Source organism: Numenius arquata, chromosome 15 (genome assembly GCF_964106895.1).
Source record: "Numenius arquata chromosome 15, bNumArq3.hap1.1, whole genome shotgun sequence".
In the NCBI taxonomy this organism is placed as follows: Eukaryota; Metazoa; Chordata; class Aves; order Charadriiformes; family Scolopacidae; genus Numenius; species Numenius arquata.
In genome coordinates this window covers 3,960,217-3,974,547 of record NC_133590.1, presented here as the reverse complement: position 1 = coordinate 3,974,547, position 14,331 = coordinate 3,960,217, and the positions used below count along the sequence as shown (strand labels likewise).

The 14,331-nt window shown below is 42.8% G+C and overlaps 1 protein-coding gene across 2 annotated transcripts in view; it reads left to right on the top strand.

Annotated features, from left to right (window-relative positions):
* SH3PXD2A (SH3 and PX domains 2A) overlaps positions 1–13,859 on the top strand; it is a 272,406-nt gene extending 258,547 nt beyond the window's left edge. For both annotated transcript variants that reach the window (XM_074159062.1, XM_074159061.1), the window contains 5 exons: positions 982–1,099; positions 6,514–6,848; positions 7,720–7,769; positions 9,917–10,036; positions 10,163–13,859. In XM_074159062.1, coding sequence (XP_074015163.1) covers positions 982–1,099; positions 6,514–6,848; positions 7,720–7,769; positions 9,917–10,036; positions 10,163–12,058 — 2,519 coding nt within the window. In that variant the 3' untranslated portion in view covers positions 12,059–13,859. The remainder of the gene's footprint in view (positions 1–981; positions 1,100–6,513; positions 6,849–7,719; positions 7,770–9,916; positions 10,037–10,162) is intronic.
* The last annotated feature ends 472 nt before the right edge of the window (positions 13,860–14,331 follow it).

Genomic DNA, 14,331 nt, shown 5'->3' with positions numbered 1-14,331 from the left:
TTTTTTTTTTTTTTTAAGCTGACAGAGGAAAAGGTTGACCTTGAGTGTGGAGGTGCTGCAGTAAATGACTCCTCGTGGGTGGAGGAAGATGCTGTGAAAGTGTCTGTTCTGCTCTGCTCATTGGCTTGCTCTCAATAAGTCTGTTCACCCCTGCCCAGCTGGGAAGGGGATAGCATCCCTACTCATCTCCAGCAGCTAAGTTTTTGGCTCAAACACCGTACTGGAAATGTAGCCTGTGCTTTTGAAGTATGTACCTTAGTTCTGGCCCTCCTGTACCACTGCCACCAGTGTATTTCTCTGGAGTGAGGTCTAGCCAAAAAGCATGTTTGCAAAACACTTCAGACCCCATGAATGCAAGATGCCGTATGGTCTCCTGTGAAATGCAAAACCCTTATATTCTTCTCTCACTCTTTCAATGCTGTTTCAAGCTCATTGCTGTAGACCCACAGTGTCTGAGAGGTGCAAGGAGAGCAGCGTGATGGGCCAGCCCCTCTGAGCTGGGGAGGATCGGTCCCTCTCAGGATGCAGGGCTGGGGTTTCAGTAACACAATGCTTCGTGCAGCCATGTGCGTGTTCGAAAGAGCCAACTGGCTGGAGCTCCCGTGGTGACGCTTGGCTGATTTGGCAGCCGGGTTGATTCTGTCAAGTTACAGTATGGGAGTTAAGTCCAGCTTCAAATCCTCTCCCTTACCCGCTCGAGGAACTTTGGAGGGGGGCGGGAAGAAGGGGGGAAATGTCTCTGGGGACTTTGTGTCATTATTGGCATGGAAACACTTTGTGATTATCAGCAGCAGGGTAGTGGCAAGGGGCTGATTATCTATCATGTCGTCAGCATAAATAATCAGTGGGCCCCTGAGCAGGGCTCCGCCTTTTGTAATGGCTCCACGTAATCACTGCATAACAGTTTAAAAGGAAGCAGAACAGAAAAACAGCTGGACTAATTCTGACCCTAACTGATGTTGCCTTTTCTCCCTTCACTAGAAGAGAAATATGTCACTATCCAGCCGTACGCCAGCCAGGGGAAGGATGAGATCGGGTTCGAAAAAGGGGTCACCGTGGAGGTCATCCAAAAGAACCTGGAAGGATGGTGGTACATAAGGTAAAGAAGCTGTGCAGCCAGATTGCTGCAGAACCTGTGACAATGAGCTTTTCTGGTCATTCGCTTAACATTAGTGTTTAAATAATTCTGTATCTGGGCAAAGAAGCCCAAATTGTTCATAATGCCTCTTGAAGAAATGTAAAGAGAAGGCTAATACGTTACAATGGCGATTAAAGTAACACTACAGCATCTGCAAAAGCTGTGGACCATTCCATGGGGGAAATTTCTGAACTGGTAGATTTATTTTTTTCTTCCTTCAAGTTAAAAGACCATATCTGATTTAAGATCTGTGAGACCTAACAAGGCTTTCTGTTGTGTGTAATTTTAATGTCTTTCCAGTGTAAGAGTTATTCTGCAACACATTTAAATCTATTTATAGCAATGCTGAAAGGCTGATTGTGATCTCTTGAGCTGTTTGGGACAGGTCGTGCAATTTTCAGGGATATAAGAGATCAGTTTGCTGGCTATAGCCTTTTTCAAGCCTATCAATGTTTTCTACTAATTTGCCTGATTAATGCCTGTCCACATTAGATGTTACTGATGTAGAGGGACTAGATTCTAAGGGCAGGGGAAGTTATTGTGTATCAAACCTTGTTATGTATTTGAAACAGCAGTCATAGAGGAAACTTGTGGCTTAAAAATCCACTTTTAAATACTTGTAAGGAAAATGTGGGCTAGATGTCTCAGTGATACAAAGTGTCGGGATGAGTACTTAATTTCTCCATCTAGGTTCATACACTTGGGTTTTATTGCTCTTTCATGATTCTACCCCGTATTTTGTATCTCTGTGAATCCAGCAGTGCTCTGACATCCCCATTCTTTTTAAACAGGTAGCTTAAAAACAGAGATTTATCTCTCGGGCAGTACAAAACATCTTATCTAGTCATCATTTTCCATTCAGCCTGTAATTATAGTGATTATTTTTCCCCTTTCCCTCCCCAAGCTATAACTTGCTTTTGTTTGGATTCTGCTTGATTTATCAGCTATGAATGAGGAGTATGGAGATGCTGACTGAAGCAATGTTATTGTTTTTCTTGACATTCCTTACTTAAACTGATTTTTTTTAATTTTTTTTTCCCTTCTAACTAATGCTCCCATAGAGAGAACAGGCTAATAAAGATACCAGTGGAGCCAGAAAGGCACTCTAGATAGGAGGAACGTAAAAATGCCTGGGTTTGGTCAGGTCACATTTTTTTCTCCTTTAATCATTCAGAGAAGTGGAATCCAAAGTTGCAGATAGAGGAATTGAGAGCACATAGGTTTTATGAGGGAAGAAACATTGCAAGACATCTTCAGTTTATTTTGGTGTTACCCTTCTGAAATGCAGCCTTTTTACTGCTGTAGGTTCTCCTTTGCCATATTAATGTTTCCATAATAAGCAGGATTTCTTTTTTCTTTTTTTTTTTTTGTTGCCTTTTCTTCGCACACTCCTTTGGGCCAACCCAAAACACACATTTTCCTTTATAGCAGAAGTGCATTCTGGTGGGCAGTGACACTCGCTGCAGTGGCTTAAGTGGCTCCTTCGTGGTGATCTGCTTGGAAGGACAGTGGATGCCCCAGCCACCCCATGGTAGCTGGGGAATGCAACATGCCCTGGGCATTTCTGCAAGAGGCATTTTGAGTTGAGCAACCCCTCCTCTTGTTGAAAGGTGGGTTAGGTGCTCCCCATATGTGTTGGGTGTCAGCCATCCTCCTCTCTGCTGCTCTCCAGTGCTGTGCTGCAGTCTTGCTGAAGGATTAAACTGCTTTTAGAAACAGGATGGGTTTTTTCTCCATAGGCAACACTTTTGGAAATTTCAGTGCAGTGATCCATCCCTTCAAGCAGGTCCTTTGCAGCCTGGGTAGCTATCTTCAACTTCTTGTGCTGTTTTTTTGTTTTTAAACTGCTCTGAATGCTGTTAGGTACCACTCAGAAAAGGATTCCTCTTCTGCAGAAATACGCTTTTCTGACTATTAAGTGCCTTAAAAGAAGCCACTCCTCCTGCAGTGAGTTTGAGGGGAGAGGAAGTAGTAAGAGACTAGTTGAATCCTGCTGCCTTGTTGTCTGCTGGGCTTGGGTAACAGAGACTGAACACACACATCAATATGTCGAAATAAAAACAAATCCAGCAGCTTGCAAATGGAATCCACCTTAAAGACATTAGCTTGTTCCACCTTAAATATGTAATTTCCCCAAATTCCTGGCCATGTGCTGATCCTCATTTCCTGTCCATTTTCTTTTTCTTTTTTTTTTCCTTTTTTCTTTTTTTTTTTTTTTTCCCCCTAGTTTGCTTCCCTCTGGAGTAATTCCAGTGCTCTGGAGCTGGAAAGCAGATGTGACTCTCAGACTCACAGAGGCACTTCTGACTTTTTTTTTTAACATTCCTATGGTTTGAATCCATTTTTTCCTTCATGTAATATAAACAGGGAGGGTTTTGGGATCACTGAGGAACCAAATCACTGCACCTAATTCTGCAACCCTCCCAGTTCAATGCTGTAGAAACTATAGGCAATATTGGTGTCTTCTGCCCTATGTGCATTATGACTTGTTAAAAAATAATCATTGGGACTCTAGAGAAGTGAAAGAAAGGCTCTGACCTGGGATCCCTCTTACTGTTCTACTGAATTCAGTGGATCTGTGTGCTTCCTGGTATCATCACGGCCAGCATCCATTAGCATCCATTGTTTAGATCAACTACTGTCACTTGGAAGTAATCTCATGGTGCCCAAGTGAATTGCAGGCTGAGTAAGTAGCAATATGCTAAGTAAAGCATTTGTTATTTGCCTGGGTCTTCATTTTGTGGTTTGTTCTGAGCCTCAGCCCATGTGAATGAAGTGCAGTTGGGTGATGATAGTGGCACTGAAATGAGGAGGAATCTATGATGGGGTTTGAAATGTTTCCCGTGGGTGGTCAATATAAATGAAGGAAAAATACTTGTGATTTAACTCTCAGATGTGAAATGGAGATCATTACCAGTTCAGGACTTCTCTGGAGCTGATTAGCAGTTGCCCTAGTTCTTTCATCTATAAAATGGGGAGCTCAAGTAGTCTTCTAAGGTGATGTTTGCAAAGGGCTTTGAGATTGCCAAGTTCAAGGACTAAGGTGAAAAATGTAAGCCTGTTTGACTTACATAAGTAGCTTTTATTTGTGAAGTTGCACAAATAAACTGGCAGCTGCTGGCAGCTACTGCTTAGCATTAACTTCAGGTTGAATTTAGTAACTCACAGGAAGAAATAACCAGCAGCAGCCTCTCTACTGAGGGTGTGTTGCCCAGAGTTATTGACTGTCCAGCTATTGCTGCTACTATTCATTGGGAGAAACTATGTGAGATCAGAGGTGTCTGAAGCAGCGGGGTTATATGGGCTGATACAAATACGTACAGTTGGCAGGAGAACTAACAAGCCAGTACAGAACCTGCCTGTGGCTGCCTTTCTGATCTTAAACATGTTAAGTCTCCCACAAACTAAGATGGATGTAAACTGTTTTTTCTTTGCTGATTTTGCACAATCAAGCACTGTTGAAAGTAATCTTTGGAACTGGAATGCTCAGTGCATTGGCCAGTGTGGCTTTCTCACAGATGAAAACCTTTACATCTCCAGATCATGTAAAGTTATAAACATCCTTTAAAAAAACTTCCCTGACATACAGGCAGTAGAAAGCACTGGTCAGTAGCTCTGCAAAAGGGCCATCTGCCACAAAAGGGGATGAAGCCAAAAGTCTTCAGAACTTCAAAATGGCAGAGAGGTGCCTTGCCACAACAGGCCGTCTGGCACACATTGAGGCCTTTCTTTGTTTTCTGACTTGGTTTGAGGCTTATCAGAAAAGCCTCAAAGGGGACAGGTATGCGTAAATCCAGATTGTATCTCAACATAGGATCAATAGCTGGATGCTGTGAGTCTGTTGGAAACCAAATCAAGCCAGTACTGTTTTGCTACTTTTTAGTTTCCATGCAGTAAACAAATCTCAGAGCTTTGGGATGCTTTCCTTTTGATACCAGAATCCTGGGACAAACATGTCACTAAACTCTGAGCAGGGGAGATCCTATATCTTTGTCTTTGTGTGTGACAGAAGGCAGGTATATATGGAGAAGCAGCATCTCTTATGTCCTGCCTGACCTAGATGGGAGGGGAGGAAAAGGCAAGATTTTGGACAGAAAGGTCCTTGTGGTCACTGCTAGAAGTACAGCAACTGTATTTCCTCTTGTACGGGAAGAGTAATGAAGAAGCTAAGGGAAGCAAGCCTACACCGCGTTTTCCTCTTCTCCCCATAAAGTCCCAATGCCACTCTTGTATCTGGATGTTGTGAATGAGCCCAGGGTGTACCCTGGTGCAGAAATCTCACTGCAAATCTCAGAATCCAAGTGTTGGCATAACAAAGCTACTCATCTGCTGGGGAACGATTTGCTGATATTTCCCCCTCCTCCCCAGGCTCCTTCCTCTGCTGTCTAATGAGTCTCCATTTTCATTAACGAGCCTTAGAGTCCTACTCTTTTAACCTTTGTATTTCCTGAGCACCAGGATTTTAATAGTGTCTGCTTTCCCACTTAGAGTTCAAGTGCCTGCTTTGGGTATCTTGAGAGATTAAAAAGAAAAGGGTTTCAGTGACTCACTCTATAGCAAGTTAGGGTTTCATTAGGGAAAGCAGAGTTCATCCACGTGGTCCTCCCTGGAGTCTGATTGTAATCTGAAGTCCCTGCTGAGGTGTTAGGAATGGCAGGAGTTAGAAAAACCATCTTCCCAAAAGCCCAGTTGTGGAAGAATGACTTAAGTCTGAAGTATAGCATGAGCAGCTCAGGCTGGTGCTCTGGGAACACATACTGGATTCAGGTGTCTGTTCAGATTTCCCAGTTTATTTCTTCAAATAGCCCCGAGGTTGTTCAGGAAAATGAGTCTTCATCAAAGCCATTTTTCCCTAGTCAAATTGTTTCTCAACCTTGTCATGCTAGAGGAAGCTGCAGTGGTTTGAGTCCCATATTCTCCATAATTGTATGGGTACATAAGCTGATTGTATAGGACTGGGAGTTGGAGGAGGGGTGGTGTTCGTTATTGTAATTGCAAGAGGGGAGGTTTGCACAAGGGCCTTATAAACTGCAGACGCAGGAGCTCTGTACACCCTTATTTTAGCCCTTTTCCATTTTGAGCTGCCACTAGGAAGTATTAAAACCATTAAAATATTTTACTTGCTGGTTTGCCTCTTTGCTGTGTGGGAAAATACTGAGTTTGTATAGTACTGTCGTGTGGCATAAAACAAACTGGTGAAGCCCTTTACAAATGGCAAAATTTTTGGTTCATGTTTTGTTTTATTTATTTATTTATGTTTTGGTTTTGCAAATTTTGTTTTATGTTATCATCCATCACTTTTGCCGTAGCTATTCTACCTGAAATGCGTGAGAATGCTATGTTTGATGTGATAATGCTTCCCTTTGTATCTGCAGGTATCTAGGCAAAGAGGGCTGGGCCCCAGCTTCATATCTGAAGAAGGCTAAAGATGATCTTCCTTCTAGAAAAAAGAACTTAACTGGGCCAGTGGAAATCATAGGAAACATCATGGAGATCAGTAACCTGCTGAACAAGAAATCGTCGACTGACAAGGAAACTCAAGCAGAAAATGAGACTGCAGAAACCCATATCACCAAGAAGGAAATCAGTCTGCCCATCCTGTGCAATGACTCTAATGGCAATGCCATGATGGCCCCGGACAAGCAGGCTTCCAAACTGGCCCAGGGATCCCCAGCCATAGCACGGATAGCACCACAAAGAGCTCAAATAAGTAAGGCAGTAAAGTAGTCTGGATTTCCACTAGCTTGCAATGAATTCTTGGTTTTTTTACCTTTCAGGGCTGACGTTGCCTATCAGCTAAGGTCCCATGTATTCTGGACTTACAACTGAGTCCACATGAACAGCTCTTTTCATTGTCTGTAGATCTGCAGGGACTCCAAAACGTGGTCCTTCATTAGTAGTTATAAAATCTAACTTCCCTTTATACGAGGGCTGACTGGTTCTTCTTTATCTTAGCCAGTATGCTTTTCTTTTTTTTTTTTCTTCCCAAATAAGGTATTTTTTTTCCCTTTTGTACACTCTAAAATGTGCTCCCCACCCCCAGTAATGCAGATGATGTGATGGTGTGTTAAAATCAAGGAGACCACCTATGTCTTCTCTTGCATGTGTTCTGCTCTTTTCTTGGGGGCAAGTTGCTATGGTGTTTTTACTGCTTCATCTACAAAATGCAGATGCTAACTCTGGTCTGTGCAAGGAATGGCAAGATACTATGATAGAGGACAGTGTGAGTGTTATTAATTTAGTGGATTATTTTTACTGCTGGGGGGGAAAAGTAGGTATTAGGCCAATTCTGTGCTGGCCAACCTCCAATGTAGCTGGTCAGTTCCAACAGAAAATACAATCCACTACTTTCTGGCAGTGATTTCCTCTCAAATTTGCTGGCTTGGCTGAGATGAATAGCTAAGCTACCTTGGTATTTCTAATATACCCTCATAGTTTCCTATCTTGTTTCATGGAGATGCCTTAAATATTGCAAATACTGACTTCTAATATTCTCAAACTGTGTAACAGCAGAGAGCTGCTGAAGAATGTGTTTAGCAGTACGTACAAAGTTACCTCTTCCCTCTCCCTTTCCTTCACAGGTTCTCCAAATCTAAGAACAAGGCCACCCCCACGAAGAGAATCCAGTCTGGTTTGTATTGTTTTATGGTATATGTTAGCAGTGGGGTGGGTGTGCGGGTGCTTTATAAGGCTTCCTACAGCTGTACAAGGTGTGGGGGGTATCTGAGAGATCCTTTATTTGCATGCCTCTTCATTTTATTGTTTAAGTGTTGAGGAGGCCTCTCGACATCCTAATGTTAATTGGGGTTTCATGTTTTTCAAAATACTGACCCAACTAAGCAGATATTGAACTGAAGGGAGAACATCCTAAGCCCATTTGGCTGACTGAGGAGGTTTAAAGTTCCTCTGGGTATCTTTAGTCCAGACTGGATCTTTTGACCTTCTCTTGTCTTTAACAACTGAGAACATCTCCCCTCCTTCCATTGCTGCCATCTTTGAGGTGGCTAAGCTTCACTCTTGTGTACATTTAATGTGACTTGGAATCTTATGGAAGGATACATACTACAGGAATGAGACCTCCTACGATTGTTGATCCTCAAAGCTAGAATTCTGGAAGTTGGTACCAATTTGAGACTGTCATCTTCAGATGGGAACTACTCAGTGATCTATTTGCACAAAACTCATGCTAATAACTTATTTAGAACTAGGCAATACCTAATGTTTGATCTTTGCTGTACCCTTCATGAGCAGCGTGTGACTTGTAATTCCTCTGTGTCATCTGAGATGCCTCTTAACAAACGAGATGAATAGCACATTGGCATTTTCTTCCTATTTCTCTTTGCATTATTTTCAATAGAATTTTCAATTAGAATTTGTTTTGGCAAGACTATTACACTTAATCCCATGCTAAAAATAACAATGATAATATATGTGAAACCCTGAACAAGTCTGCTGTTTCCAATTACCTTCATTTAATCCAAACCATCCTATTATCTGAAGACATTTTATTATGCTGCACTTCTGCTGTATTTCAGCATTTACAGTGTAGAAACATCCAATTATAACATTGTTAGACATGGTTCCTAAGGTGCAGCGATGCATTCTCTATGAAATGCCACATGCTGTGCGTGATGAAACGTGGATCGTTAGTTGCATTGAGGAAGTCTTGGAGATGGAGCAGCGTGTGAATAAAACACAGTATGCAATTTGCCTTTCTCCCGTTAATGGCTTAGGATCATTTTGTGTCTTTAGCTGTTCTGTGTCAGTCTGTGACAGGTCTGACCTGTGTTCAGGAGATGCTGATGTACTGCAGGTCTTGCGTTAGAACCATAAGCCATGAAGTGCAGAAGCTGGGAAGCTTTACCGTTATCTAGTCGTTCTGCGGATGAGCAATGTGCTAATCTTAAAAGAAGCTTTCAATACTGAAACCCTTGAAAGGACTCTTTTCCCATTTATCACCTTAAAAAATAATTGTAACAAACTCTGAAATGTGACAGCTTAATGTAAAGGCACTTAGCTTTTAGAGGAGTCTGGTATGCTGCCAGAATGGCTGTAAATAGCAGTGTCCTGCTTCTCGTGGAGCCTCTATACAATTTAAATGCAGGTTGTGTTGGGATTGAACAGAGATTCTGAATCTGGTATGGGGAGGAACTGGCATCTTCTGATCCTATAGTAAAGTCCTTTCTTTCTCACTCTAGCTGAGCAAAGCTCTTCATAGGGGTCTATGATATTATCCTTGCTTCTTGCTATAACAGATGCTCGTTATCTCAGATCACTGAATATTTCAGATTGTTTAAAAATCCAGCAGCAGATTAAGAGCAATAATTCATTAGGATTAGATTTTAAGGTAGTATATTTGATGATAGGCAGGATCTATTAGGGGCTTGCTGCAATGCAATTTTCTGCAGTTGTGGCAAGCCATCCAGAACTGAGTCTTTCTGAACAAAATCTGAGAGTAAATGGGCTGTTGTTACTGTGACTGGAATGGCAGCTCACACTTTATGGCCTATCAGTAAAATGTTTTACTGTTCAGTTAAAGATTATCACAGTTTTAATAGCTGGTGAAGGCGGCACAAACAGTGTGTATTTTGAAAGGCTTCTCTCTTGTGGCCCATCTCAATACATCAGCTTCCACTCTTGAGGACTGGGAAGTTATCATTAGGAAGTAGCACAGGAAGAAGGAAGAGCTTTAGTGAATAAAAGCGAATGTTTTTTCATGCTGCCGTTCAGCCCACTGTTCTTTTGGTTTAATTGAAGAAAACTACTTCTTTGCTATAGGGTTTTCAGTTGCCTAAACCACCAGAGCCACCCTCTGTGGAAGTAGAATACTACACCATCGCAGAGTTCCAGTCCTGTATCTCTGATGGCATAAGCTTTCGTGGAGGACAAAAAGCAGAGGTAAGCCTTAACAGTGCAGCTGGAAAAATTGTGGTATTTGGCTATTGCAGGGGATTGGATTGAAAGGGGTGAAAAGCAATTAGTTGAGATTTTTGTCTAAGTAACATGTTCCTTGTCATCTCCTAGGTTATAGAAAAGAATTCTGGTGGCTGGTGGTATGTGCAGATTGGAGAGAAGGAAGGATGGGCTCCAGCATCTTACATTGATAAGAGAAAGAAGCCAAATTTAAACAGAAGAACCAGTACTTTAACCCGCCCGAAAGTTCCTCCCCCAGCACCTCCCAGTAAACCAAAAGACTCTGAAGAAGGAACAACTCCCGGAACAGTTTCTTCAGGAGATAACCAAGACTCTCCCCACAAGCTCAAATACGAAGAACCTGAGTATGATGTGCCTGCCTTTGGCTTTGACTCAGAGTGTGAAGTGGGTGAAAGTCATCGTGAAGAGGGCACTCCTGAAAAACGACTGTTTCAGCCCCTCAAGCCCTCTCCTGTGTCATCGCTTCAGAAAGCAAAGTTCAAGGTAGGAGAGTCTTCAGAAGATGTGGCTCATGAAGAAGAGACCATCTATGAGAATGAGGGATTCAGACGTTACGTGGAAGAAACTTTGTCCAATAAGGAATCTAGTGGAGACTCAGATTCTCAGAAGAGCTCCTCTCTCTCCTTGATCCAAAGGAATTCTCCATGTTCCAACTCTCCTAAGTCATCACTCATGAAGCTCAAGATGGACAAAAACATCCAGCCCGATCTTGGAAAATGTCACTATTCCAGGAGCGAGGAGACCAAACCAAGGTCAGCTTCAGATGTTGGCTTACGTAGCATGCCAAGAACAGGCATGAAGAAAGAGCCTGGGCAGAGTCCTTCCATTAGAGCAAAGCCAATTGTTAGGCCCAAACCCTTCTTGAACAAGGCAGATTCTCAGAGCCAAGAAAAGATGGATATTAGCACTTTAAGGCGTCAGCTGAGGCCAACTGGGCAACTCAGAGGTGGACTTAAAGGTTCAAGAAGTGAAGAGTCCGAGAGCCCCCCACACGCAGCTTCTGACAACCAAGACGATCCTGTGAGGAGGAGCTCAGCTGATCTTATTACAGCTCCTTCCCGTGGCATTTTCTGCTCTAGTCATCCAGCCAAAACGGAGCAAGAAAATGACTCCAGATGTTTCTATGTGACCACTGACTCATACCAAAAGGTACAGGATTCTGAAATTTGCTTCCCAGCAGGAGTAGAAGTGGAAGTGCTGGAAAAGCAAGCCAGTGGGTGGTGGTACCTGAAATATGGAGACATGGAAGGCTGGGCTCCTTCCCATTATTTGGCTCTCCCTGATAACCAGCGAGAAACCACATCAGCAGAAACTGATGCCTCATTTGCCAGGAACAGGAAAAACGAAAACAAGTCAAACAGTTTAGAGAAGATAGAGAAGAGGGTTCAGGCTTTGAACACCATCAACCAGAGCAAACGTGCAACACCACCCATCCCAAGCAAACCTCCTGGTGGTTTTTCAAAAACATCAGGGCCAGTCAAAATGAGGAATGGTGTGAGGCAACTTGCTGTCAGGCCGCAGTCGGTGTTTGTGTCTCCACCGCCAAAGGATAACAACTTGTCGTGCTCCTTGCGCAGAAATGAGTCTTTAACAACTACAGATCATCTTAGGACCGTCCGTCGGAATTCCTCCTTCAGCAACGCACGGTCACAGCCTGGTGACGTGAAGGGAAAGCAGCCTGACCGGTCAGGTACAGAGGGCTCGGAGACCACCTCCAACCTCCCCACCCAGAGGAATGGGATTCCTGTATCCACAGTCAGGCCAAAACCCATTGAGAAATCCCAGTTCATCCACAACAATCTCAAGGACATCTATGTTTCCATTGCAGACTATGAAGGGGATGAGGAGACTGCAGGGTTTCAGGAAGGTGTCTGCATGGAGGTCCTCGAAAGGAACCCAAATGGCTGGTGGTACTGCCAGATCATGAATGGTGTGAAGCCATTCAAAGGTTGGGTGCCCTCAAATTACTTGGAGAAAAAGAACTAATATTGCAATATCTTTAACCTCCCTAATTTATACTGTTCCTGCTGTGTACATGTGGAAAAAACAATTGCTACACAAAAAGATGTTTCCCTGTGCTCCAGTTTGTACAAAGGGACAAAAGGAGTCTATGCTGAGGACAAATCTGCCATGTTCTGGAGAGGTTTGTGGGGTTAACATGTCGTAAGCAACTATGAGGAAGATACAGCATAGTCAAATGCCTTTTTGTGAAGTTGTTAATAATCTTGTATGTGTAACAGGGTATGACATCCCATCTTTCCCATTATTGATAGGAAACCAAATGTGTGCCTTTTGTGAGAGAAATACACATGCATCTACTTGGGGAGTTTTGTGCCAAACTCTGTTTTACAACCTTGGCTCCCTTTCTCCTCATTCTTGTCCGTATGTGGAATACCCAAGAGTTTTGGATGTGCTTCCACAACTTACAGTGAGAAGCGAATGGGAGTTTCTGAAACACAGAGAGACTCTAATCCTTTGGAGATGTTAGCTTTTTTTTTTTTTACTGTTCTCAACAGTTGGTTGGTCCAGAGTCGGAGCCTTTTCCTCATGGAGAGATTTGGTCTCTGACTTCAGCTGTGTGTTCTTGTGACTGCTAACTCACCAGAAAGGGCAATCAGGTGGTGTTGGTTGGGGGCTTTTTTGTTTCCTTTCATTCTGTCTTGTTCTTTGAGTTGGGATTTCAGGTGTTCTCGGGCAGCAATGCCTACTGGTGCTTGTAAAAACAAACCTACAAACCCCACGCTTAAGCACATCGATTACTTTGTAGGCTCTGTGTTTGGTTCTGTGTCTGACTCTTGCCAGGTGATCCTGGTTGATTCTCTTCCCAGAGTTGGGTTTCTCAAAACTTATCATAATATCAAAATGTGCAAAGTCCCTTCAGACACTGAAGACAAAGCTGTCGAATGTGTTACTTCTGGTTTTGCCATCTGGTCCAAATCCAAGTGTGCTGACTGCTGGCAGGGCCCACCAAGGAATTAGCTAGAAATAGCCGGAACCTTCTGCAACATCAGTGTTTACAATGAGGGGGGGGAAAAAAGCCATCAAACTCAGTCTGCACATCCTTAATTTGTATATTTTTGGGGAATTGTTTTTCTGTGTTTTGTTTTTGTCTTTTCTGTGCATTCTGGGTTTACCTTTTTTTTGTGTCTTGTTTTACCAGAGAAGACTTAAAACTGAAGTAGGAGCCAAATATGTGTTTCTGTTCCCACTTGAATCCAAAAAGTACAGTTGTACTGGAAGGTTTGCCTGGGCTTCTGAGGCTCAGAGATTTAATATTGAAGCAATTAGGTTACAATGCATCTAACCGGGAAGCTGCCTCTTCTAGTTCCATTTCTGTTTGCCTTTCTTAACTCATGCTTTGAAACGTGACACACAGTGGGAGTCCTGTGGTGGGAAGTGGAAGAGGAGGCATCCATTGGAAAAGGCTAGGAATATGGAGTTGTTCTTGAGGTAGCCAACTTTTGTACTGTAAACAGCATTGGCTACATCCCTGCTGTACTTGAGGAAGTCATGCGCTTTTCTTTTTAATTCTAATGGTCTTATTAATCACTCAAGATCAATATCTAGCTCCTCTAAAGAATAGGCAGCATTGTAAATTGGTTTTAGGGGGAGGGGGCAGACCCTTTCACTGCTGGTTTACACAAAATGATACATGCTCTTTTCTTTTCCCCACCAGTTTCATACCAATTTGTCTTGGAAGGTAAAGGTTGTAAAGACTTTAAAGTAGAAGGGATCAAGGGGCTGAGTAAAATAGCACAACAATATCGTGTGTTACTGGGGATGTTTGCCTGCCAAAAAAAAATCTACACAATTTATACATTGTTCTTGTCTTTTTTCTTTTTCTTTTTTTTTTTTTTTTTTTCTTTTTTGTTGTTTGGGGGTTTTACTGATTTCCATGGTAGCATTGAGAGAGTTGCCTACGGCTAACCTGATGTCCTTTTGGTAGCTGAAACAACATCCAGGTGCCACAACTGGCTCCGAGCAGTGCTGTGGTTTGAGCAGCTCTTTGCATGCGAGTGGGGAGGGAGGGTGTTTGGTTGGAATCCCTTTAAATTGTGGTGGCAGGAGAAGGAGTTGTATCTGCACAACAGCTCGTATCACAGTGTGCAGGGTCCTCTTTGTACCTGATGTCTTACCATATAATATATGTGTATATATATCCAGTTAGCTACACCGTAACTGGATGTGTATCTGAGGCATTGTGACCCTGTCTCTCATACTTCTCCCCATTTTCAGTTGTACTAATATGGTAGCAGCCA